Source organism: Ornithodoros turicata, chromosome 5, assembly GCF_037126465.1.
Source record: "Ornithodoros turicata isolate Travis chromosome 5, ASM3712646v1, whole genome shotgun sequence".
NCBI classification, from domain to species: domain Eukaryota; kingdom Metazoa; phylum Arthropoda; class Arachnida; order Ixodida; family Argasidae; genus Ornithodoros; species Ornithodoros turicata.
The window spans coordinates 52,631,529-52,657,826 of NC_088205.1; the positions used below are offsets into that span (position 1 = coordinate 52,631,529).

General features: G+C 46.7%; 1 protein-coding gene across 2 annotated transcripts in view; it reads right to left on the reverse strand.

Annotated features, from left to right (window-relative positions):
• The window catches only part of LOC135396041 (uncharacterized), a 534,032-nt gene that overhangs the window by 38,419 nt on the left and 469,315 nt on the right, over positions 1-26,298 (reverse strand). For both annotated transcript variants that reach the window (XM_064627099.1, XM_064627098.1), the window contains 2 exons: positions 12,930-12,959; positions 5,671-5,712 (listed from right to left, as the gene is read on the reverse strand). In XM_064627099.1, coding sequence (XP_064483169.1) covers positions 5,671-5,712; positions 12,930-12,959 — 72 coding nt within the window. The remainder of the gene's footprint in view (positions 1-5,670; positions 5,713-12,929; positions 12,960-26,298) is intronic.

Below are 26,298 nucleotides of genomic sequence, written 5' to 3' on the forward strand. Positions count from 1 at the left end.
TCCCTGCTGAGCTCAATAAACACTGCGTTTATGGCGGAGCGAAGGAGAGCAGTTGAAAACGCTGAGCCAGTACAACCTGTTTAATCATAGAAATAAGTCTATGAACGTTGATACCTGGAAACAGACGAATAGACCTCACCAACGCCACTTCGTCAGGGTTACGATATATACGTCACAGAGTGTACGCGCTGCTGTTCGTCACCTCTACGTTGTTCCTTGACGGTCGTATACACCGGTCTTGTCGTCCTTCGCTTCCTTATGGCGTCTGGGGTCTGGGACCACGTCATCTGCCGTACTACAGCTCTTTCTGTTCTACCTGAACCGTTGCTTCCTCCACTTTTTTCCTACGTCTTCCCCCTCTTCCTCCTTTTCTATCGAATGAGCGGTGACGGACATACGGGCTTTTATGTGGTCATGGTATGTTCGTTTCGGGTATGTCCTTATTGAGAAGACTGACTGTGAATAGTGCATTAAGGAGAAAAGTACATTTGTCGTCCCCGAAGGACCAATCAGCGCATCCATTCCTTCGCGCATCGGTGACGTTTTGGTCCATCCTCCGCTTTTACTTATTGTTTCCCTTTGAAGCCAGTTGCTGTTTTTCGTAACAAATCATGGATGATTAGAGTTCCTTGTTTCTAGACGTGTAATGATTTCCCTCAGGCCAAAGAGTATGAACGTTCTGTAGGACATCCCAATATTTAATTTTGTTGCAGAAATTATATCTCTCATCTACTCTCCGTCAATAGAAACACATTACCGATGTATTTGCTAAAATTCACGCGTACCAAGTCTTGGTATAAATCTTTGCCATAACTATATGCGCGGAATAAGGCAATCATAGAGGAGTATGTTCTTTTGTTTTCTTTTTCATTTCTTGAGGATTTAAACGATGTCGTACTCCTTTGCTTTAAAGGGTCTCTGACCAGAAGCTGGAGAGCCTTTTCCGCAGTAGCTACCGATAGAATACACAAAAGTAACTTCACATACGATAATGCATGCCTCAACACCTCGTAGTTTTCGTAAACTCGAATTTTAAACATCGCGGCTCACGCCGGCGCTGGCACACCTAGCGTCAAACCAAGAAAACGTACGCATATATAGAAAACCCATCTGATCATCCCACTGGGATGACGTCAATCGCCCATGCAATCAGCGCGCAGAATGCCGTCACGTGATCGAGCACTACAACAGCAACTTTCAGCAAGAACCAACATTTTTACACCGATATACTGTTGTCACAATGTCTGCAAATAAAAAGTATGTATATACTTCGAAATCTGCGACCTGTTTTATAACTGCGATAATCCAATTAGCGACTTCCGTGGAAAGAGGAACTAGCTAGAGGCTACGAGCTTCGACCTACGACGACTTTCGGGATCAAGCGCGCGGTTTCACACCTTTAGTGTAGTGTGTTTATTTCCAAATTTTCTTTATTTATATACTCACTCATACTCATACTCATATTGTACTCACTGTAAATGTCTTGTTGCTTTGATATGTTTTTCCTCTTTTTTGCCTTCCCTCCCTCATGTAACGCCCGCAGGGCCTTTGAGGTACAACCATAAATAAATAAATATATCTTTCGGAACAACGACCAATTTATCGAGGTACAGTCAATCTATCTTCCAAGACTATGGCATCTGGACGTGACGAGGTTAGTGTCTTTTGTACAATTTGTACAGTGATTACTCTCCTTGTGAGAATTGCGTTGTGGCATGCAGATGTTAGGGAACCATTTACGCAACAAAGAAAAATAAGGATGAAAGAAAATTGAAGTTTACGCACTAAAACAAAAGATATACTGTACAACTCCGAGTGTTGTTCAGAATGCAGCCATGCCATTGCAGTAAGCAACATCTACAGTACGTAAAATGAAGCTGTGTATTCCGCATCTAGATTTAACATTTTAATTGTCACAGCAGTGTGCACCAATGTAGTTCATGACTTCCTTGGACAAGATGTGGAACCAAATGTTGCAAATACAAGGCAGGGATCAGGTACAAGTTTTCATATATTTGTTTTCCTTATAATATGCAGCATGCTGCACATAGTAAAGAAGGGTCATGCCAGTTGTCCGTCGGGTACGGGACCAATTTCTTTTATAAATGTGGAATATAGCGTGAACTTGTTACTAACAAAAAGTTTTTGTTCCCTTTAAAGGAATCTACGGGTGGTGAGCATGCGTGAGGACTTGACATATCTCAATACAACTTAGACCTGCCTGCTGCACATGAGATGTGTGACTGTACTTACACACACACCAGCTTCTGCAGGTTCGATGCATGTATATTTTGAAACATGAAAGACAGAGTGCTAAAAATATATCTGAGGTGAAAAATTGAGCAGTTCATTGCAGTAATTCTATCGATTTATTTTCAGCATTTTGGGAAATATATAGATATGGCAAGATCACCTGTGTTGTACTGCCAGACCATCCGCTATTGGAGTTCCATGTCCTAGTTATTATATATAATAGCTGTTTGAGGCTATTACATATTTATTACGCAAGTTTTGTGCCTGTGAGTTCCTGCAAATGTGCTCTGCGGTGATCATACTGGACAGAGAGCTATGCCTGTATACGCCTGTATGCCTGTATATAATAACAGTGACTAATGTTCTCCTTCCCATAAACCGATTCCTAGGTTACATCCACGCCCTTGTAATTCATTGGAGAGGCGTGTTAGCTAAGCTCAATTGGTAAGAGCCCTGGATCGGTAATACAGAAGATGTTGGTTCAAATCCTACTACTGGTTAACCTTTCCAGTGACTGCCTTCTTTCACCATTCATTTCTTACGCACTTGATGCTTTGTATGTATTTATCCTTTCTATGTGTTCCAGTCTCAGAACGTCAACTGCCATGTTCAAAAGAACTGGGATATGCCTCTGCAATCTGGAACCCATCTCAACATCTCTTAATCGACAAAGTAGAATTTGTAAAGAACCGCACGATTTGTTGCTCGTGATTATCATCCTTTTTCCAGCGTCTTAGCCATTAAAGCCCAACTCTTTCTTACTCCTTACTCTTTTGATTACCAGATGAAAGGTATCAGGCCTGGCATTCTGTCATAAGTTATATTACGGTCACCCTACTCCCCACCCCACTTACTCTCAATCCCCTCACAAGTTACTTACAAGACTTGATGACCCGCACAAAGTACTTGCTCCACCTACACAAACAAACAAAAAAAATCCTCTACTCTCCGCACCAGCTGATGGTGTCAAACTGGAATGACCTTCCTGCCCACATAGCATCAGAACAAAATATATCGTCATTTATTTCCAAGTGCTATGATCATTTTCAGATCGAATGAATTTCTTTGTGGTGAGTGAGCCAATTTTGTGTATTTTTGTGTACATCATTTTGGTATGACTAAGGAGGACTATGGTGGAGTTTGGTGGACTATGCTACACATGCGACAAGGTCAAAGACGGAACTGGTTGATCATTGTTGGAGGACCTGGTGCAGGAGGAAAGGTGCTGGCTCAGGAAGCTCCTGGAATCGTGGCACATTCGGGGTGACCCACTTGCGTGCAACGTGAACCGTGGCCCCCTCCCGGAGATCTATGTCGACCTTGTTAAATAGCGACTTTTGTGTCTCTCATTGCTGCCTTTTGCACTGATGATGCCTCCCGAATGGGACACGAAACGTCTGCAGTAAATTGTTGATTTGTTGTGTTAAGTCGGTGTATTTGTGTATTTTTCTTAATATCATTTTGGTATTTGTCTTTTTTGGATGCAAACCTCCCCCCTTTATGTAAATCCCTTCACAAAAGTCTTAACAAATGAAATGAAGAACTTCGTGATACTTTCATAGTTGGAGCATTTTAATATTATTTAAAACATAACATATTTTAAAACAGTGGCTGCAAAAAGTGTGTCAGACACCGTTACAAAGCCGTCTGTATCAGGTGAATCATGCTTTTTCCTAGAAGCCCAATAATGTATGACACTGCATCACATATGCTATTTTGGAACAATCTCTGCAGACATATTTTGAAGATCTTATTTGAGTGCCACAATAAACTATATAAACCACATTTCATGTTACATCAACTTTGACTACAACATGCCTATTTGAGCAGCCCAAGATACAAAGCTTGATTCCTCAAGGTCTACATCCTACTCGAACTGGGTGCGCACTTTGCACACAAAAGGAAGATTGAGGTTTTCGATAGTTAACTTGTGTAGTGAGCACTTCTGGAGGACTGAGAGCAGGAACCGGATGTCACACACAGGGTAACTTGCATAACAGCCTGATTTACTTCCACATACCGATCATTAAAATACTTGAGGTGCTTAAACAATACTATTTGAGTGCTATCAGACAGTAAGAGTTCGAACAACAATTACGACATACTGACTGAATGAGTGGACAAAGGGATGCGTCAGAACAGGATTGGATTGGTGTCTGTGGTGGAATTGAGAGCCCAATGTAATTCTTAACAGGCGGAGCAGGCTGATGGGATGGTGATCAGCACAATGGTTTATCCACAATCGCAAGCATGGAGGGGTGTTAAAAAGGTTGGGGGAGAGGGGAGTCATTATTATAGTTACATCATTACCGACATGTGTCTACAGCTGAAACGGCAAGGGCACCCCGTGTAGGGGGTACGTCCACCTAGTATTTTGGGTATTTAAAGCATGTAGTAGTTAGTATGGGAAAGGCTTTGCGTATCCTGTTCACCGCGCAGACTGGTAAATCGATTCTCTTATTTTTTCAAAGGTTGTGGAACACCCATCTCACGAACTGTTGGTATGCAGTGTATCTATTTCCTGTATGACACGCAAGCTTTGAACAAAGCTAAAGCTAGTAGGACGCCGAGTATTAATTCAGCTGCACTCTTTCTGAATAAGTGACGAACAACAACGAAAAGTTCAGAATAGCTATTTTGTATTGAAACCAACCAGCATGATTGTGCATGAGACACGCTTCTTACCTGTGAATATGAGCGCTAGGTTCGTGCTGCCCTCGAAGTTCTAAATATGCTACTTTAAGAGCAGCTCCTGGCTACATAAGCACTCGACTTCTTTCGACATTATTATGCATGAGCCACTCCGGTCCCTTTACACGGCGCCGTCAAACACGAAATTTACACAAACTGCTCATGGGCTTCATCATGATGGATGATGAAAGCTCATCTAACAGTCTGTCGTTGGAACTTCCTCTTCATGCTCAAGTCGATTCGCGGCTCAACATTTCAAAAGCAAGCCCTCCAAACTCTGCTGCACGTAGCACGTTCCTCTCAGCTGCTGAAAGGTAGCTGAAAAGCTGACTTGTCGACCCCGGTGTGCTTCCACGTCCATATTGAGAAAGCGCACAGCAATACGGAAGTTGCAGAAACCACCCGAACTTCCGGTGTGGACTTTCCAGCAATAAACGTCGCGGGAGTTTGACGTCATACACATGGGAAAACCACTGCATAATAGCTAGAGTTTTGCGCTGATCGCACGAGTTGAGGGCAGAAATCGAAACCGCTTTTCGGCTCCTTGTTTGGAATAGTTCGCGGCTCCGCAGAGGTGACACGTTTAAGTTGTAACTTAGAGGCACCCTGTAGGTTCGTTATCCATACAAACAAAGACACTGACCAGGTGCTGGTCAGAGACCCTTTAAACGCACAGTAAGTAAGCAGTGGAATACCCTAACAATGCAATGTATAGTGTATACTCGCCTCTCCCACAACCTCGATGACAGAGCCAAAAACATCTTGTACCTGGGGAAGAAAAGACAGTGAGAAAGCTGGACCATATTCGCATTGCCCAGGCTAACTGAGCAAGCTTTGCAGCAAAACACCAAAGACCACCCTGCGTAGCCTAACCACCAACACCCATTCTATCATTTATTTAACGTCCCTTGAGGTCAACTCCTATGCTTGCGTATTGAATATCTTGCTGCGGGAGAACTCCACCGTAAAAACAACAACGCCAAATTATTCGTAATTCATCTCTCTAGCGGTATAGTCTGGCATCAGCCTCTATTCAGAGCTGGGACAGCTTCATGTTGTAGGAAAATACGTAATCAGGTGACGACGCGCTTTGGAGATTCCCGTCATGATCCCAGTGTGAGACTGTAACCAATAGTCACAAGCTGTGGACGACTGCTTTAGAGCGGAAATGTCAGGCTGACTTGTTCGCACACACGATGGGATAAAGTAAATTAGGTCAGTCTCTCTAGTCAGGCAGGTTACATGATCGACGATGAAAGCAGGAGCACAATATAGCTGTGACCAGTGACTACATGAAGGTTTCGTTCGTTCATATTTTTTGTATAATAGCACTATAGCAACATAGGTGTGTCTTTGCAGACCTTGGGTTTGGACGCCCAGTTAGACATCCCATCCAAGACTAACTATAAGGCGACTGAGTACCGATTTCATCGTTGATTAACTTTTTCATTAAGAAATTTCGGGCAAAGGCGAGACAGCAGAATAGGAGACATTCCTGGATGAAAGCAATTCTGTCTTTTAAAAATCCCCAAAACAAGCGCGTGCCGTGGAATATTCATCGCTGAAATTTGGTATACAAATGAGCTGAAACTAAAACAACGGGTCGCATCACCTTCGCCGACGGAGGCTTACCTGACGGGGGCTTAATCGCTTCATCGTCGTTACAGTCGTTACAAGCTAAGGAGTGGCGGGAAATTCAAAAACGTGGGCACGTGACACATTGCGCGTGACGTGTACCACGGCCTTCACGTATCGCGCGAAGAGCGCCGTGCACGTGTTTTATCACGTGCCCACCTTTTTAAATTTCCCGCCCGCCTTTTTGAATTTCGCGCCACTCGTTAGCTTGTAACGACCGTAACGACGATGAAGCGATTAAGCCCCCAGTCCGGAAAGCTCTTAATCTGGGCAGCGCGTTTTCGGTTTCTGCTAATTTGCACGAGGAATGTCTCCCGCTTTTGCCCGAAATCCCTCTTAGGGAGTTAGTGAATTTTGGGAAACTCGTGCCTTATTACTTGTATATATTCATCGAGAAAATGTCCCCCTGGCCGTATAACTCAACCGCACAACGACATATATGTTGTTCTCAGAATTTTTGCTCAAAAAGACGCCTGATGCTACGGAAGTTATAGCAATGGCGCCGCATGAACCAGTACCGCAATCACGTCAAATGCACGCGCCACTTCATATGGTTGATACTGCTGTTTCGCTGTGAAAATACCACCTGACCCTGCTCACCCTGTGGTGAGCTTAAATCGACTATGTTGTTCATCTACGACGGACAACGGGCGCGTGCATGTCTGACCATCCTGGAAATAGTAGGACTATGACATCCCCGGCCTCCGTACTCGCGATATGATTCTTACAGACCTGTTTCTCTGTCTCTCGCAAGATACTTAAGGCGGTGCATCACCACCGACGCTCTATGGGAATCCCCATACATTTTTCAACTCCCGTAGCGCCGCGAAAATTCGGTTGATCTCCGTGCAACTGCTTTTAAATGGAAGAGGATGCTTAGATCTAGTGCCTGATCGAAGCAGATTTTGCGTTTTAGACTCAGAAATTTTTATATCGTCGTCGAAAGGCTTGGGAAAAGCTATATTTCGAGATTCCGCTCGCTTACAAAATAGAGCCGCCCAAAATCGAAAATCTGGCTCGATCACGCACTAGAAAAACATATCAAGAACCAATACCAACAAAAAGATTTCATCTATGTTAAGCCGTTGACTCGGCACACGAGTTTTTGTCAGGTATGGTCATCCGTGGAGTACGCCGCTTCAGAATGGGCAGCGCAGTGCTGCCATCTCTCATGGAGGGTATCGTCACAAGGCACAACAATTTGAGCGCTGGAAATGCTATACCGCTGCACGTGCAGGTGGACGACGAAGCCGACGTTGACTGTGACGCAGGAGCACGAGCACACGCAGCTTAGCCCTGCCGCAAATACGTGAACGGACTATACTATACATGAGCTGTTCATTCATCGATGTTTATTTTCTCGGGGGGAGGGGCGGGGGAGGGCATGAACGTGGCATGTCATTCCCCCATATAACGCCGGGACGATCGCGTTCAGCCTCACTTCATTGGAAATTGTGTATTAAAAACAGGAATGCAAGAAAAAATTCAGAGCACCAGTCAGCCATCGTATAAAGGAAACACTTGAAGCAAAACCATTGCGGACAGGCACGAAAGCTTCTGGCTGTTTGAGATATGGAAATAGCGAGTTTTAGTATACCGCTACCGGGAGCCCCGTAGGTTACCGCGTCTACCGCACTCTATCAACAGCTAAGATTCTGTATCACGCACGCTGTCATTGGTTCCGGTGGGCACGGTAACTTACCGGCGACGTTACCAACGGTATACTAAAACTCGCTAATAATTCATGAGTGCAGAACAGGGTTGCGCACTGAGATCACACTGGAGATCACTGAGATCACACTGAGTCACTAAGTCACTTAGTCACTGAGTCACTAAGTCACTGAGATCACACTAAGTCGTGTTGCAGGCAATGCTCGCAGCTTGTTGATGAATGTTGACAATAACGCCGCCGAGCACTTCAATTCCGTTATCGCGAAGTTTGTTGGGGGAAAGCGGATCAACTTCTGTCAGAGGCGGTCTTACCAAACACGCGCATTTGCCGCAGCCGTAACAGTGAACTCACGTGAAGGTTTGCATCATCGTGTGCACAAGGAGATGTGTCAAACAAAGCCAGGGAAGTACACTTTGAGCCTTCAAAAACGTTGTAGTGCACGTGAGCACGTGAAGAGGCAAGGGCCAAGCGCCGTCTCAACACCAAAGCGAAGAAGGCCAGCCTTCCAGCCCTGCGTAAGAAGCCCGAGCGCCGAATTGCTGACTATGGGGAACAAGCGCAAAGACCAGACATGGAGCCAACGTCCTTCGCGACGGCATGCATCGACTACAAAAAATTGCTTGAGCTCTCAGAGGAGGAGCATGCCGCATTACAGGAAGACACCATAGAGCAGTCGCTGAGCCTCCGGTGGAAACAAGAAAGGAGAAAGCGGCTTACGGCGTCTTTTTTTGGTAGAGTATGCAGGATGCGCCCCTCTACAAGTGCTTTAGTTACATGTCAGTATTTTGGGCTTTAGTTACATGTCAATATTGTGGGCTTTAGTTACGTCTGTCTGTCACTAATGCACCTGTTCAGTAGCTTCAAGGCGCTCGGAAACCATCACCCATTGTTGTGCACTTGCGGACATGAAAGTCGTTTCTGAACGCAGAAAAGGATTGCGCAGTGAACTAACACTGCAGTGCAAAATGTACAGACTAAAGGGTGTGGCTGACACTGAGCGTCCACCAAGCATCGGACAAGATCATATGGACGTGAACACCGCTGTAGTTTTGGGAGTCCTCTCTAGTGGAGCGCGATATTGAGCCCATGCTCAGTTCTGTGCTGCGCTGAACATGCCGTGTATAGTGACCGGAACATTCGTGAAATATCAGGACCAACTGGCGGACCGTAGCAAGGGTATAGGACAGAGTCACGTACCGGAACTGAGGAAGTAAGTGCGGTCTGTGGAAGTGCACGCATGTCTACCGGTACCAGATCCACGGCCAACTCCACGTATAACCAACCGTCAGTACTGCCTCTTCGTTGTAGGTACTGGACGACGCCTTGCGGAACGAGAAAAGGGTGGTGTACCTTGCGCGAATTTATAGCGACTGCCTCCTGCTAGAGCTTGTTGACCCTCGCTATCCTCGAAGCATGCGAATTAGAGTTCCCGATTACAGAAGGAAGTACGCCAGGCCAGAACAATTGTAATCAGTGTGCCGTGTGCTTTTTGCTAATCGAGACAAGGTCGTGATGTCGGCAGCCACGACGAGGACGAAAAAGAAAGCTAGAGAGGATTTCTGGAAGTTCCTGCGCGGATAGGCAAGATGACACTCACAATGACAATTTGTTACGAAATGCTCTCACTCCGAGATCCAGACTGACAGAACCACGAGCTGAAGGTCACTTCCAGACGAATGGGACATCAGAGACCCAGTTCGCGGCATGCTGATCTGTGCTTGGGTGAAGTCTGGGGCCGTGGTTAGTGACGACCAGGATGAGCACAACGGACCCGAATTATACAGACGACCAAACTGGAAACCTCCATTCGCACTTTACGTTCCAAGCAGCTGTATGGTCCAGGCAGACACATTTTTCTCCTCTACCCTGCTTTTCTTCCCTTTTCTTCTTCTCTTTTGCCTTTTTCCTCCTTCTCCACTGATGTCCAAGGATATGGGAAACGTCATGCAGCCTCTTTGCAGTTTTATTTCATTTCCGCTGACTGTGCAAGTAAATGAAGTGTTTTGTACCACCACAACGTGGTCTGAGATTTGTAAGCCCAGAGTGACAGAAAATAACAAAAACAGGTTGCGGCTTCGTTTCGCAATTTCCGCGTAATGTCGGTAAGCTATAACATGCCGACACCAACGTGTTTCAACCGCGTCGTGTCCAACCTAGGTTTTTTGTGTTACGAGGAATTTCATTTATTATATGCGAAAGCATTGCCGAAATCACACGAAACGACTGGTGACTAACCCTTCGCCCGACAAGAACACAGCACGGAACAGCAACAGATCGACGAAGAAGTTCAGGAGACAGCTGGACAGCCTGGGCGCATTCAAAAGCCGCGCCACTAATTGTTCCGTCTGGCTGAGCGCGATATGCGTGTTTACAGTATTGGACTTGGCATGGGTGAGCACGAGCGGTCATATGTTTGCACAAGATTTCGCTTGACCCGTCGCGCGCAAAGAGAAAACAAAAATAACAGAATAAGAAGACGTTACATCAGCGGTACCGCATTTCCAAGCAAGCGCCAAAATGTTGTGAAGCGGTGTCTGCGCGAACCATTTCGCTCGCTGCGCCATCCCTCGATTGTAGACGACGAAGTGCCGGCTCTGATGCACCGCCTTAAGTTGAAAGTTCTAACAATCGCAGTGACTGACCGATGGGCGAAAGTCACATGAAGGCAAAGACAAACGAAAGAAAGTAAAATGATGTGGCCCTTTCGTATTACTTTGGCCTGTATGCAGAATGCGTTCTGTTAGCAGCATGGACGAGGTGATCTCATGAGCGCTTGTCCCCGACTGCATGCATTTGTACGTATTGGCGCCCTTCTTGTAGCGCCCACAAACGGGGAGTATCGCACACCCACTAAGAGCAAAAACACAGCTTATATTGCTAATGAAGGCCTTCGTTACGGGTTACAATGCAACAATGCAGCAGTAACACTATTGAAAAATTGTGACACTGTAATGTGGGTGTGATATTGCTAACAGCAGTTACTTTACGTTGTAGCAACGGTACTAAAGCAACATAGAGACGCGCAGCACCGCAGTGTTGTCTTCGTGTCCCGGATAACGTGCGTGTCGTTGAATTATAGTTGAGAAACTCCACCACTTAGAATCACGCGGTCAATAACATATGTTCTTACCCGGTTTCTGCCACCTGCTGGTGTGAATTCCACCTAACTTAAGTTCTACTTTGCCAGTTTTTACTAACTCGACTATTTGCCAAGTAAGGGTCGCTTTTTTTAGCCCACCAATGTGAAGCGCGTGCAGAATTTACCGAAATTCACAGTAACTGACAGGGACATTGAGGAGCTATCCTATAGGGAAAAGTAGCCGATCATCACGCCTTTCGGAGTGCCCAGAGCATGGCGCACGACGGCTTTTTGAACACTTGGACTTCAGCTTGGTCACCCCAACTGCTTATTCCTGAAGAATCCAGATGACTTAATCCGTTTAATGAGTTAATGAGGTGAGTCAGTCTGGGTTTCGCGGTACCTGTTGCGAAGTTGCTGAAGAGTTCTGATCTGAATATTTCGTCAGCAGATGCTCCCGGCAGTCCGTTGTGTCTGCTTGGCCTTTCGTGGGGATGAAAGCGGCTACTAATCCACAGTGAAGCGTCACAGTGCACCGCAGTCTGCACTCTGTATCAACGAGGTTTGCATTCCCTGAAAGACTCTAGCGACATCGAACTTCACGCTGTGATATCGACAACTCAGCATGAAAAAGTGCTTGTCGTCTGCGCGTGTGTTCCCTTACTCAACCTACTCAACCTCCTTCCTACTCAACCGCTCGTGTTCCTGTTACAACCGTTGCGGCGCAGGAGCGTTACACACCTTATGGATAGCCCTAATAGGTCTAAATCCGCCTTGCATCTGGGTGTATTTGTTGGAATTTCATGCACAGATAACATGACACTGGAAAGTAAAGTGAATTTGGTTTTGTATATTGTCGTGCACATTTTTGTCAGCAGGGCAGGGCAACGGGCCGTGGTTTGTGGGTGAAGTGGGGGAAAGGAGGTACATAGAATGGGAGAGGGCGTGAAAGAGGGCGAAGACAAATACGAACCCCTTTGGAGTGTCTGAAGGCAAGCACCGAAGACGCGGTTCAAAGCCGCGTAGAAACCAGCTAATTCAGCGGCGACATTTTTGCGATTTTGTCACTGCCGAACAAGCGGTAGTGAAGTGGCGCGAGATTTACAGTGTACTGACAGGCGATTTCAGTCAACCGTATCGTGACCAGTACCCAATGAAGTAAAGGATTCATAAAAACCAGGTGCTCTACGCACGGTCAAACTCGAGAACAGCCTCATTCATGATGTACGGGCCGCAACACGAATAGTTTTAAGCACTGCACTGATTTAGGCAAAACACATGGAAAGAATATCCTGTTTCGTAGAATCACGGTCTTTCAATACTCAGTATTGAAAGACTGTGGTAGAATTATATCGGCAGCGTACTGCGGCAAATGTTCTCCAGGTAAGTTCCGCAGACAGTTCCCAATCTCCGACGTTCACTCGATGTAGCGTGCTGCCTGATGGAGATCCCGTAGAATAATACAAGAGAAATAAAGGGACTCGTTTTGATCAATTGCACGCACCATGTTTTGAGGGAATACGGCTGCCTTGCATTCAAATCATAAAAAGCAACATGGGTATTTTACAGCCTACTCTAATGTTACAAAAGATGACTTACCGGATCGAATCCCGCCAAGCTCTCGAACAGCTGCGTACGAAAAACATATTATTATTGGTGTTATTGGTAGGAATGACGTAATCCCGGGTGAATCTAACGGTTACGTATCATACTTTGTTAAATGGCACACACTGGGAAAACGTACACAGGAAAACCTGCCTCGCATACACAATTACAACAAATGCTGATGAATGGGGAAATTTGCCACCCGTGTTGACCACCCCCCTCCCCAATTCCGACGGGACTGCATGAGATGTAAAATGACAACGAGTTGACGAGGCTCGAAGACTGTTGGAAGGCTGCACGTCAGCACACATAATGTACAAACACAGCAGCAATTTTGCGCAGCAATGTGCCACATGCCATGATGGCGGACTTATTCACTGTCTGCTGCTGTTGTTGTTCGTTGTGCAATGAGCGAGAGAAGAGGAGAATCAGAACCAGAAGTCGTATCCGAAAAAAGACCCAGCTTTTACTGTGAAACCTTTTTTGCTGTTCTTGCGTCAGCTTATGCATTGCCGGTTTGAATGCTGTCCCCCCACTGGCGGTGGTGGCGGTGGTCACGGTGAAAGGGCTCGACGTCGTCGGCTTCACATAGGTGGTCAATGTCACAACTGACGCCCCGGGGGAATGTGTGCCCTGGGCCGACTTCTAAGGGAAGTGTGCTGACGTACGTCTGAAAAGGTCTCAGGAAAACCCTGGCAAAACCCAAGGCAGCACAGCCGGTACCGGGATTCGAACCCGGATGCCTCCCAGTCTCGACGTGGCATGGCCAGCACGCTAACCACTGAGCCACGGGACCTGGTCCCCCTACTGGCATTATACCCTTCCCAACGTTTAGCACATTGGTAGAATGATTCCTGGAATGCACTTTCTGCCACTGCGCGCAGTTCCCTTGTCGCATTTTCCTGAACTTGCTTGCTTTGTGGTCTGTAAGCCACGTCTGTTCGTTGTGTCTTCGGTTTGGGAAACCAGAAACACTGATGCCAAGCCTGGAGAATAAGGTGAGCGAGGCACAACAGGAATGCGACGTTTTGCCAAATGGTTGCCAAGTGGTGGCAACAGGTTTAGTCTTCCCACAATTCTGACCAGTTGCCCCTCATAGCATCACTGCAAACCCGCAAAAAATTTCCGGTAAGACAATGTTTCACCACGTGGTACAAATTCATGATACACAACGTCATTTAAATGAAAAACTACAACTGACATCGCTTTGATCTGTGCCCAAATCCTCTATGCTTTATACTGAAAGCATGGTCGAGGAGACGCCACCCACTTCGACGACGGCACCTTATTTTCTGCACTGCGCGTGATTAGCATACAGTCCACCTGCATGCTAATCTATATTGGTGAAGGTAACCAAGCAGGTGAAATGCCTCTCTAAAATTGGCATCAAGTCTGAAGCAAAATTTACCACGCATTCGTTGTTCTTCGCACTTAATCTCTGCTAGTTTGTCAATAACCCGACGAGCAGCTTAGACGATCATTGTGACAATCACCAGTAAGTTGACATGCATGCTGATCACGCAATATCTGAAAGGAATTAAGTGGCGGTTTATTGCCGACACAGCGGCTAGGTACGCTAGAAGACGCAGCGCCCTCTCTGTTCTAATATGGGCTGTTCAGAACGTTAAATCCTTTTTCTGAACGTGCCTCGCATTTCTGTGAAAGTCGTATACAATGATGTTTTCCTTTTTTTTTTTTCCGACAGGCGTATTCAGTTGCGGTCGTTCGCGTTCGTATGCTCGCTGATGTATTCGTTGGTATCACGAACCCCAGCGCGCCAATATGAAGGACAAGACTGTGTTGTATGCCCTCTTCGTTGTCCGAAACATGATAGTTATTATCCCACCGATTGTGGAGCTACCGTAATAAATGTGAAGCCTGTGCAGCTTGGATGTGCGAGACAGATAACATCATTGACATAAAATTGGTCATACCATACCAGCCCTAGCGAGCTCTATATTAGTCATGTTAGGGCCTCTACGGCAGACCATAGGCAGACAATGTTTCAAATATGTCAGGTTCACAAGATCGCGCGATACGCGATAAGTCTTGTGAAAATTCAGTGGAGGTTTTGAGGCAACTGCGAGAGATATGCGTTAGCATTCTGCGCCTTTTCAGATCTATACTTGACTTCCGGATAGCCTCTTCCGGTCTAGACCCAACTTCCGGTTGTGCACCACTGGTCTGTACTTGATTTCCCGTTCGGCACTTTCAATTACTATATTAAAGTCTATATTTAATTACCCTTTAATTAGCCTAAATTACTTTCAATTACCTTTTAATAACTGAAGTAATCCCATGTTACCTGAGTGAATGTTGAATTCCATTTAATTCTCCTTAATTACCTTTACTTACTTTAATTACCCTTAATTTACCTTTAAATGACGTTAATTACCTACATTTAATTACCTCCGGTAACCCGGAGTTAACTTCGGCAATCTCTAATATCATTTAATCTTTCTCTTAATTACATACATCTTATATTCATTACCTTGAAGCTAAACTTTCTTGTTTTAATTACTTTTACTTGCCTCTAATTACCTTTGATTACACTTAGCTCTTACTCTTAATTGCCTTCAACTCATTCAATTTCATATCATTCACCCCAATTCACATTTACCTTCTTATATCCCCTTTACATGTCCTCTTCCTCGGTGAGGCTTCACAGTCTCGTACACAGACACATCCACACAAATATACATACAGCTTTTTTCATTTTGACAATCCTAATGCTAACGCATTAAAGACGACAGGCGAACACATACGATGTCGCATAAGGCATTTGTGCAAGGGTCACGGCAGAAACAGGGCTGAGCCCACCGGCCTTGATACTGGTTACCACTAGACTGGGACGTCTTCCGGCGATTTGCCACAGGGTCTCGTTAGCGACAGAGAGGACGTAGACTCACCCTGCCTATAGGTGGCGTGCATATGACGTCACACCATAGCTTTACCCGTGCTTTTTCCCTCTTTCTGGTGAACCGGCGCACCTCGCCCATACGCATGCTTCTTTTCCCTCTTTCTGGTGAACCAGCGCACGTCAATGCACCCCACCTATACACTCTCCCACAAGCGTTGTTTTGAAGACATTCCCATACATACATACAGAAAACGAGGCAGGTATCTTTTAGTGGACATGATGGAAATAAAAGTTACTGCTGGCACACAATCAAACGGAGCCATACAGGTCCCACCCGATCCTTCTCCGTCTGCCGCGGGGTCCCACAAGGCAGTGTGCTTAGCGCTCTTCTTTTCAACATCATTATGGCTTCCCTACCAGCCCTCCTACGCGACCACACCAATATCACAGTCTACGCGGACGACATCTGCCTCTGGACGTCCAGCCTGCGCCGCGATGTCATCCGTCCCCAAGGAGCCCTCGACACCGTCGTAGCATACCTTTCTGATCGTGGGCTGTCTGTCTCCCCAACCAAAACTGTCGGCATGGCCTTTCCCCCCCACTCCTTCCGTAGCTTCCCACTCTACGTCGCAGGGTCGCCAGTGCATTTTGCATCGAGCTACAGGTACCTGGGCATCATTATCGACAGGGGCCTGACCTGGTCGAAGCAGCTCAAATATCTCTTTTCTAAGGTAAACAACATCGTCAGCGTTCTTCGTCGCGTCTCTGGAATGTCGCGGGGCCCTACTTGTGCTGACCTTAGGTCTGTCCACTGCTCCCTTGTACTTGGAACGCTGTGCTACAGCCTCCCCATTTTACATGGACTAAGCAGAGCTAGTGAACGGGAACTCCTCAACCTCCTGGCCCGCAGCCTTCGCGCCTGCCTTGGCGTCCCTAGTACGACAGAGACCGTCTCCGTTCTCGCAGAGGCGAGGGAGTCACCGATGCCCACCTTGCGTGATAAGGAGACCCTCCGCATAGTCACAAGGTTATTGACACGCCACCCGCACCACTACTTGGCAGATATCGCCATGGAGTGCGCATCGTCCGCTTTCGGGTCCTGCGTTCTGCGACTGAGGACGTCTATTCCCTCGCCCTCCAACATGCCGTCTCCCATGTGGACCCTCGCTACTCCTCCCGTGTACTCCAGCATCCCTGGCGCTTTCAAAAAAGGCGACCACCCTCCAGTCGCTTTGCTCCAACTCGTGCTGGAACACCTTAATAACGTGCACTCCCGAAGAATAGCGGTCTACGCGGACGCGTTGGTCTCCGCGGGCGCCTCAACTTTAGCTGTTGTTGTGCCTTCAGAAAATTACGAACTAGCGCTCAAGCTTCCTCACGAGACATCCTCCACCGAAGCAGAGCTCGCTGCCATCAATGAAGCCGTGAAACTTATATCAACGAGGCCCCCAAACAACTGGATTGTGCTTACGGACAGCAAGGTGGCGTTGCAAATATTATCTTCTTCTTGCTCCAAGATCGTCACAGACATCTGCTCCCTAGCCCTCACGACATACGGCCGTCTCACCGCCTCCGGCCACAGCGTGTGGCTTCAATGGGTCCCCAGCCACATCGGCCTGCCGGGAGATACCCGCGCTGACGCTGCGGCGAGAGGCGCGCACGGAACAGCTGCCACCACAATGACCACCACCATTCCTCTCACTCCATCGGCCTGCTTGATACAGATCCGCCGCCAGACGTCTCGCAGCACCCTCGCGTTTAGCTCAAACGCTGTAGCGGCAAACACGTTCCTCCACTCCATCGACCCGAGGATGGAACTCGCCCTCTCCCATCGGCTGTCGCGACAGGAGGAGTCGATCCTCCATCGCGTACGCCTCGATGTTGCCCTGACCCCGCTGCTCCTCTCTAACATGGATAGACGGACATCCCCGATGTGTCCCTGCTGTGCTGCAGTCGCCGACATACGCGATCTATTGTTGCACTGCAAGCGGTACGCCGGCCCCCGAGCCGTCCTCGCCACAAATCTCCCTTCCCTAGGCCACAGATAACTTTCCCTGGCGACGCTGCTGGGACCTGTCCGGCACTCCAGACAGTGTGCAGTCACCCGAGCCCTCCTGTGTTACCTGAAGGACACTGGGCTGCTCAGCAGCCTTTGAGCCTTGGGCCACCCCATCAGCCTCCCCATCGTCCCCTGCCACTTTCTCTTTTCCTTTTCTGCTTCTCTTTTTCTCTTTCTTTCTCTCTTTTTCTCTCCTTCTCTCCAAGTCGGCCTTGGCGTGTCTGACCTTTCCCCTTTCTTTTTCTTTAATAAACATATTCCCCCCCTCTCCTAAGCCGATTTCAAGGCCATGTATTAAAGATTACGTGGATGTATGAGCGGTTTTTAGGACGCTACAATGCAGCAAAAGCTATCCGCTCACAACGTGATCTGCGTTGCTATTAATCATAAGCAACGCGCATTTGAAGGGATAGTATGGTTTGCTCATAATGTTCCTTGTGAGTGTGAAAGCATCGCTGTCGTTTCTCATGGCTACCGCTTTAAAACGCGGCGAATGAAAGACTCTGAGAAACACCTACTAACAATACTTACCAATGCAATGATAACAATAAAAACTACGCATTTGATTAACAAAAGGGCTGGCAAACAAGAGGAAATGCTCATATCCAACCGCACGACGCGGCTTGTGAAACCTAGGCATGCGATCTGTTCGCGCGCTTCACAGCACAGGGAGCCATAGGGAGCAGTCTCGTGCGGCCCCCGCGTAACCATGTGGGACATAAAAAATATTTTCTCGCCTTTATCAAAAAGTACCTTCTCAATTTTTTATATGATTTAGTAGAGATATTGATCTGTCATCTCCATCTATTTGGAATGTTCTCGGCCGATCGCTTCATTTTCAAAAACGGCGTTGAAAACGGCCAACTTTGCCAAAAGTACGGCATTTGGGATTAAATGGGACAAAAAGTATTGTGTGGTCGGCTTCAAAACATGTGATTTTGAAGTATGGAAGGTACTGAAGACGCTGAATGTATTTGTCCCTTCCAGCTTTTGCGAAAAGTGCCCTTAGCAAGGCGCAAAGTTGTAAGAAATAGCGCCAAAAAGCAGCCCTGTTTCGCTCGCCGAAAATGAAACACGAGGGAAGAGCTTGATATTGTCAGAATGTTAGGGCCACGCTCTTTCATTCTATGTCACTAAAGTCCACCTAGACTCAAAACCCTGCTCAGTAGGTACCTTTTTTTCGTAGCTTGGTTTTCGCGATTCTGACGAACTTTGACCCCGCCTAAATCGACAACAGTTCAACATTGTCCAGTAAAACTCGGGAAAATGTCTTTATTTGCAATAAGGAGTCCATGATAATTTTTTGAAGCAAAACTGAGGGGGGTCAAGCACGACCTTTGGGTGATTTGGCCTGGAATGACCCAGTCTTTACATCGCATGAGCTACTTCATATCGGAGGTTTTCGGCAGTCACCAGCTCGAACTCTGCTGACGGAGATCGCGCTGATATGTCAAAGGTAAACTGTTTCTATACTCAACATGTTCAGCATGTCACTAAACGTTGAAACTGCATTTTCAGGCGCCATGCCGTTCTCAAGTACGGGCGTTCGCGGTGTTCGTCATGGAAGGTGCACACGAGATGAATGCGACTGCGCGGAATACATCTCTGAGACAGCCGAAACTGGAACTCATAAACGCATATTGTGCTGTTACTGCGAGCATGGACCCCGAAGGTACTTGGCACTCTCTGAAACCGAAAGTAATGTCTATTTAGTTGATGCTTTACCTTTGCTCAATAGCACGAGAGGAAGATGAAATATTTTTGTGAACAATTTCAATGACACGTGAGGAGACACAATAGCAGCGCGCACATGTGCGCAGCGAACATGTCCTCCTCATGTCGTGTAAAAGCAACGCTTAAAACTGCGTCACTCGCTGAAGGAAGAGCAGACATTGAGATGCTCGTTAAAAAGAAAAAGAGAAAGAGAAACAGTAAATAAAATAACGTTCAGAAGACACGAAACGAAATAGCAAGAGACCAAACGACAACTCAAAAAGGAAAAAGAGAACTAGGTTTTAATATCGTACCTTGGAAATATACAATTGAATATAATGTATAAGCTTAAAAATTGCTTCAGGCGAGTTTCAGTGAAATTCATTGTCGTTCTAGAAATTCTACACGATTCTCTTTTTTGCAGCGTAATGGGCATCTTCCATCACGCCATGAATGTTTGTCTGTTGATTTTATTAATTGAATTAACGCGTTAAAAATGAGTTTACCGACAAGCAGAACCGAGAACACGGGCGCCAAAATGTAGCTACATTCGCAAATACTGTTAAGTTATTTCTGGTGTAGCGTTAAGCGAAATGTTCACGGTGCGGTGGACTATAGCCCACCATATAGCGAAAGCGAAATTCATTGCGTGTGATAGAATCCCGAATTACGAATTTCTCTTTTAATCTTAGTTAGGAAAGTAAAACAACCTTTCAAGTTAAGTATCGCCTTTAAAATTTATTTCGCTCTGAGGACGCGTTCAGATTTATTCCGATGATTGCTATATTCTGTCACATGAGTAACTTGAGTGTCACTTGAGCCTTCTGGGTGTGGCAGAGCCGTTCCAAAGACTGTTTTCGGATTTTGTACCGAAGAATTGTTGTAAATACAGTCAACCCTCGATTTATGAACACCCTCGGTTCCCCGAAAAACCGTTCATAAATCGAAGGATTCATAAATAGAAAATTCAGTTAACTGAGAACTATCGGGCAAATGCGACAGTATTCCCGAGTTGGGATTGCGTTTATAATGGCATATATTGTGTAATTTTGCTTTTGACCATGCCTTCTGCTGTATCAGTCCCACAAAGAACAGACGTTAGCGCATTCACACTCTGTTTATTATGCAATACTAAATTGTTTAATTTTGCTTTGGACAATGCCTTCCACTGTGTCAATCTTGGAAATAAGAGATGTCACAGGGTCTCGGTGTCTCAGATGGTCTGGTCTCGGATTTCCTCCGGGATTTTTAACTCCGTTTATTAATCTCCGGGTGACAGCGACCACCTTATTCATCTACTGAGGTCAGGAACACTTGGTCGCACCTTGTGCGACCCCGGAAAACCCGTTTGTTGTTCGGATTTCGAGGGGTTAAAGGGACTATGAAATTTCCCGAACCCCCATACTTTTTTTCGATGGAAATCGTTCTTCCCGCAGAGAAACTAATATGCCACAAATTTTTCCGGACGAAATCGCTCCACTCTGCGAGGAGCGCGCGCTGGAAATGTCTCTTCCGCGTTCCTCCTCTCCCGCGCATATTTCCCTGCCAATGGTGTAACTGTACGGACCGCTCTTCGGTTCCCCGTTACGTCACCGGTGTTGCACAATGGCAAGTAATGCCGCGAGCTCGCGCTGTGGCTGCCGCCACGATGAACGCATACACGGGATCCTACGGCGCATGCTCCTGGCGGGATTCCTCGGCTCGGCAACACGTCACGATGACGTGTTGCTGAGCCGGCCGTGGTCGCGTCAAGTTACCCGTTGTGTCTCCGCTCGGCAGCTCATCACGGCGCGGCGCCAGCTGTCCTCCCTTCGCCGCTCTGTTTAAATTCGCTCCCGAGAAATCCGCTCGCGCGACGAAAGTAAAATTTCGGTTCTAGACTCAGAAAGATGTCTTCTTTCGAATGAAACGAAGAAAAAAATCGTTTCATAGTCCCTTTAAGAACCGAGGGTGCAATACCTGGAAAACGTTTTGTCCGTTCAGGCGTCATTCATAAGACCACGGAATTATCCCTTTGAAGGTTTCTGTTGACCTCGGAACGTTCCGTTCATAAATTGAGGGCAAAAACGCTGGGCAACTCCTAGTTGGTTCCCGGAAATTCCGTTCATTATTCGAATATAGAGGTTCATAAAACGAGGGAAAAATGAATGGAAAAAGTTTGGTTCCCCGTGCTCGTGTTCATAAAACGAGGAAATTCATAAATCGAAGGTTCATAAATCGAGGGTTGACTGTATATGGAAGGGAAAAAAAAAACTGCTGCCTGTCATTTCTTCTGGTCTGTCTACACTGACATCAACGTCATCACCACGTTACATCGGTCGCTATTGAAAGCCAGTCACAAATGCTGACGTCTGAGGTGGACATGACTGGCTGCTATATGAGAGAACTGATGTTCTGAGGCTGGAACAACATAGAAGGGACAATCACATACAAGGTCTCAAGTTGCCTAAGAGATTAACGATGAAAGATGAAAGTCACTGAAAAGGTTAGCCAGCTGTAAGGACTCGAGCTCAGAACTCAAAACATCAGTTCTCTCATGTTCAACATTTGCCGCTTGCGTCGATCTCTGTCGTATGAATATGTGTATGATTAGTGCAAAAATGTAAGAGTGAAAGGAGGATGTGTGAATGAGAGTGACTGGTTTGTCCCTTCAGATGACGCACCCTGGAAGTCGCTGAGAAGGCGTGTTAGCTTAGCTCAATTGGTAGAGCCCTGGACCGGTAATCCAGAAGATGTGGGTTCGAGTCCTACAGCTGGCTAACCTTTTCAGTGACTTTCATCTTTCATCGTTGGCTCCTATAGTTAGTCCTTCTGTGACTAACTAAAGATCTTAATCGCATCAATTTCACAGATCAGTCTTTGTAACTGTCATTTAACAGTGACTTGGTCCCAGAAATTGAGGTAGGCTGCTCGACAAAGAATTACGGGACACGAGGTCGGCGTAATTTTTTTTCAGCGTGGTACTGTGGCCGTCGACACGACAGGAGAAGTGGAAAACAGAAGAGCAATCTGTTACTGCCTCTGCTTTCCATTTGTCCTCAGGTATCAGCGGCGGCACTGTCACGCTGAAGAAAAAGTACGCCGACCTCGCGTCCCGTAAACTTTTGTCAGGCACTGTATCGTTAACATAAAGGTAACGGGAATATACTTCTTTAAGGCTACTATAGAGCCTCTAAGCAAAAGGTACAGGATTCAAGGCAGCAGTAACCGTAACAGAAAGGTAACAGTGATAATTCCATAAGTATAGACACAAGCCTCTACATAAGAGTTGCACTTTTTAAAAGGGACCGTACCCTAAACATCAAGTTAACCGTGATATTTAAGAGGTACGCCGTAGCTTTTATTCAAAACAAACGAAAAGGAACACCTAACACTTCTAATAGCGAATTCGGGTGGTCATTTCGTAGCAAAACGGCCGAGCGCTCGGAAATTGCTAGGTCGGCGACCGAGCTGGATCACGTGACCGTTGCCACCCGAACATGATTGCTAGGAATCTAGCGGTTTTAGGTACTTGGATCACGCTAGGGGCGTCGCGGTCGCAAGACTTGGAGTTCTGTCGTCTGCTAAACCACGTGATCTCAACATGCGGGCCAATGAGGGCACTCGCCACCGTTGCAGTGCGGATGTGACGACACCGGATACAGTTGAGCAATCTGCTGCTCGATCGTTTTGAGACCGGGCAAAAAAAGTGCTAGCTAGCAAATTCCGAGCGCTCGGAAAGCGCCACGCGAACATGCGAGATTTGCTTCATTTTGACCAAGCGAACATGACTGCTCGAGATCTGGCAAAAAAAGTTGCTCTGAAATGACCACCCGAATTCGCCATAAATAGGGATAATTTCTTGGCCAATTTTTTGTCTTTACTATAAGGGTTCGAAGCTAAGAGTGTAAGGCTGCGCATTGCACTGCCATGCTTGGAAGAAAAATTTACATAAAGGCAATTAAATAAGTGTTTACACTGAGGAGAAAGGTCAGCCTCCTCCTCTTTCTTCTTCGAATACTTCTGATACCACTACGTCTTCCCTTTCTGGCCTCGGACTCCCACGTGCCCTAGAACTCGGCACACGCTACATCTCGTGTCATACTTCTAAAGACCATTCTCACCCGACACCATCATCGGGGCAGGAATATGCTTTACAATTTTTGCGTATTGCTCGACGATTATACTTACAGTGACATACTTTTTGTTCATTATTTTTACGCGACTAGCGAGCCATATAATGAGACGGGAAGACAAAGAAGATGATGAACGGGCACGGGAACGAACATTGGAATGGCACGAGCATGTATGAGAGCACGAGAATGCGAGCTATCGGAACAAATAAAACAGTCCTATTGGTCGGAGAAAATGTAGCCTCGCTGGCAGCGTGCTCTTCGCTCAGGGCGGTGACATCACAACACGTGAGAGCTCGTAACGTACACAGTAGCCACAAAGAAGAAGCTTCACGAGGAGAACAAATTGTGACCACAGCAAAGCATCGATAAAGTTGCTCGTTTGGTCAGCCTGAACGACTCGTTCAGCTGTCTCGTGCCGTTAAGTTGAACGTGCAAAGCGATTAAGCCCCCAGGTGCGTAAAATCTCTCGAGAGCTTTCTTCCAGTCGATGAAACCATTTTTCGGAAAATTCCGTTTCGAACCCGTGTATCTTGAAGTGTTCGGAAGAGGTACATTCATCTCCGAAGCAGCGCGGCTAGTTGCACACAAGGCCTTTTCTTTGGCGATACCATATCAGATCCACCGGTAAAGGGTCTCCCAGCTGTGCTGGTATAGCGATGCACTTTTCTTCCCTGAAGGCATTTAGTTTCGGTAGTAGCTTGATTGGAGGAAGTCGTTACAGCGTGCGTGCGTGCGTGTATGTATGTACGTACGTACAAGGGGTGTTCAAGTCAAACCAGACTTTCTGTCTCCTAAGTGTTCAAATGGCTCGCGCTACTTCTTCTTCGTCATTTTCATACGTGACAGGCCTCCGCGTTTACCACGTGGTGGTCCAAAGTTTGTGCAAACGAGAAGACACGTGCTGGACAAGATGGCCGACAACGAGGTGAGAGCGCACATCGAACAGCGAATTGTCCTGAAGTTTCTCGTGAATGAAGGCGTAAGGACATCTGAAATTCACAGAAGACTTCAGGCTCAGTATGGCCACGTGACAAACGGTGCAAACGGTTCCGAGACGGCCGTACATCAGTGCAGGACGATCCCAGCCGGGGCGGCTAAGAGCCCAGTGTCAGAGTTCCTGAGAACATCCAACTTGTGGAGCACCTGACCCTCAAGGACCGACGGATAACACGTCTGGAACTGGCTCAAAAGACGGATCTTTCTGTGAGAACATTGAACACTGTCATTCATGAACACCTCAAGTTTCGGAACATTAGTGCCCGTTGGGTCCCGAGGCAGCTCTCCGTGTTTGACCGGCCGAGAAGACTGGAAATATCCCAAGAGCTAAGGTACCCTTTCGACATTGAAGGACAACCGTTCCTTGATCGGATCATCTCGTGCGATGAAACGTGGGTGACCATTTCACTCAGAGAAGTCTAAACGCACAATCAAAACAGTGGAAGCATCCGGGCTCGCCAGCTCCGAAGAAGTTCCGAAGCACACCGTCTGCGGGTAAGGTCATGGCCACGCATTTCTGGGACAAGGCTGGCGTTGTTCACGTTGATTTTCTGCCCAGTGGTACCACCATCAATAGTGCATATTACTGCCAGGTTCTCAGGGACGTGGATAAGGCGCTCAAGCAAAAGCGGCCGGGACTCGGGATCATGGTTGGCAAGGAGCATGCTATGTGGTGTAGCTAATTTTTAGGAGTTCACAGCGCTAGTGGCGCATTCGTCATTATCCACGATAAGTGCACGCTATGTCAGCTACGGAACGACAGAACCACCAACGCTGTTTATCAGTCGCTTTGAGAACGAATACCAAAGCGTCTCTTGCGGCTGTTCCTAATCTCCGCCACACCCCCGTGCGTGAACCAGGCGGATGAACGCGAAATTGACAGCCGGACAGCTGATCCAAAGAGCGCATTCGTGCGCAGCTCCGCGCAAGAAATTTACTCGGAAAAATCACTAAGTGTCTATGCCTTTTTTTTCTTGGAATATTTTTCGCTGAAGGTCCCCATGCGTAAAACAGAAGTTCCGTAAGCGTGCGAAGTAAAAGATAAAAGTTCCCATGTTTATTTAATTAGTGAGTGTATGCAAATGAGCCGCACACTACTCAGTTCATGGCCGATGTCCCAAGGGTCTCTGCCAAAGAGAAATTTCTTCGACAGCGATACCTGTTCACGAATTATCCAGCCGGGGGATTTCGGTGCGACACCTGGTATAGACAGGATGTTTCACGAAAGTCCCCCGGCTGAATCATTCGTGAACAGCTGGCGCTATCGAAGAAATTTATTTTTGGTAAATATCCTTGGGACATCGGCCATGAACTGAGTAGTGACCGGCTCATTTGCATGCGCTCACAAATTAGATAAACATCTTAACTTTTACCTGTTCATCTATATATATGCAGAATCTGGGCCCTCTTGGTTATCCGGTGTTGAACAGGAAAATTAATGTATTCGATGATATGCATGGGCAAGACACGACAATGTAATGTATTAAATTGAATGCAACTTAAATGTAATCTAACTTAGATACTGGTAAGCGAACTACTATTCGGCTTCATACGTGAGGCCGACAACGGCAAGCCCTTTCACCATCACCACCACCACTATTCGGCTTTATGCTTGTTCCT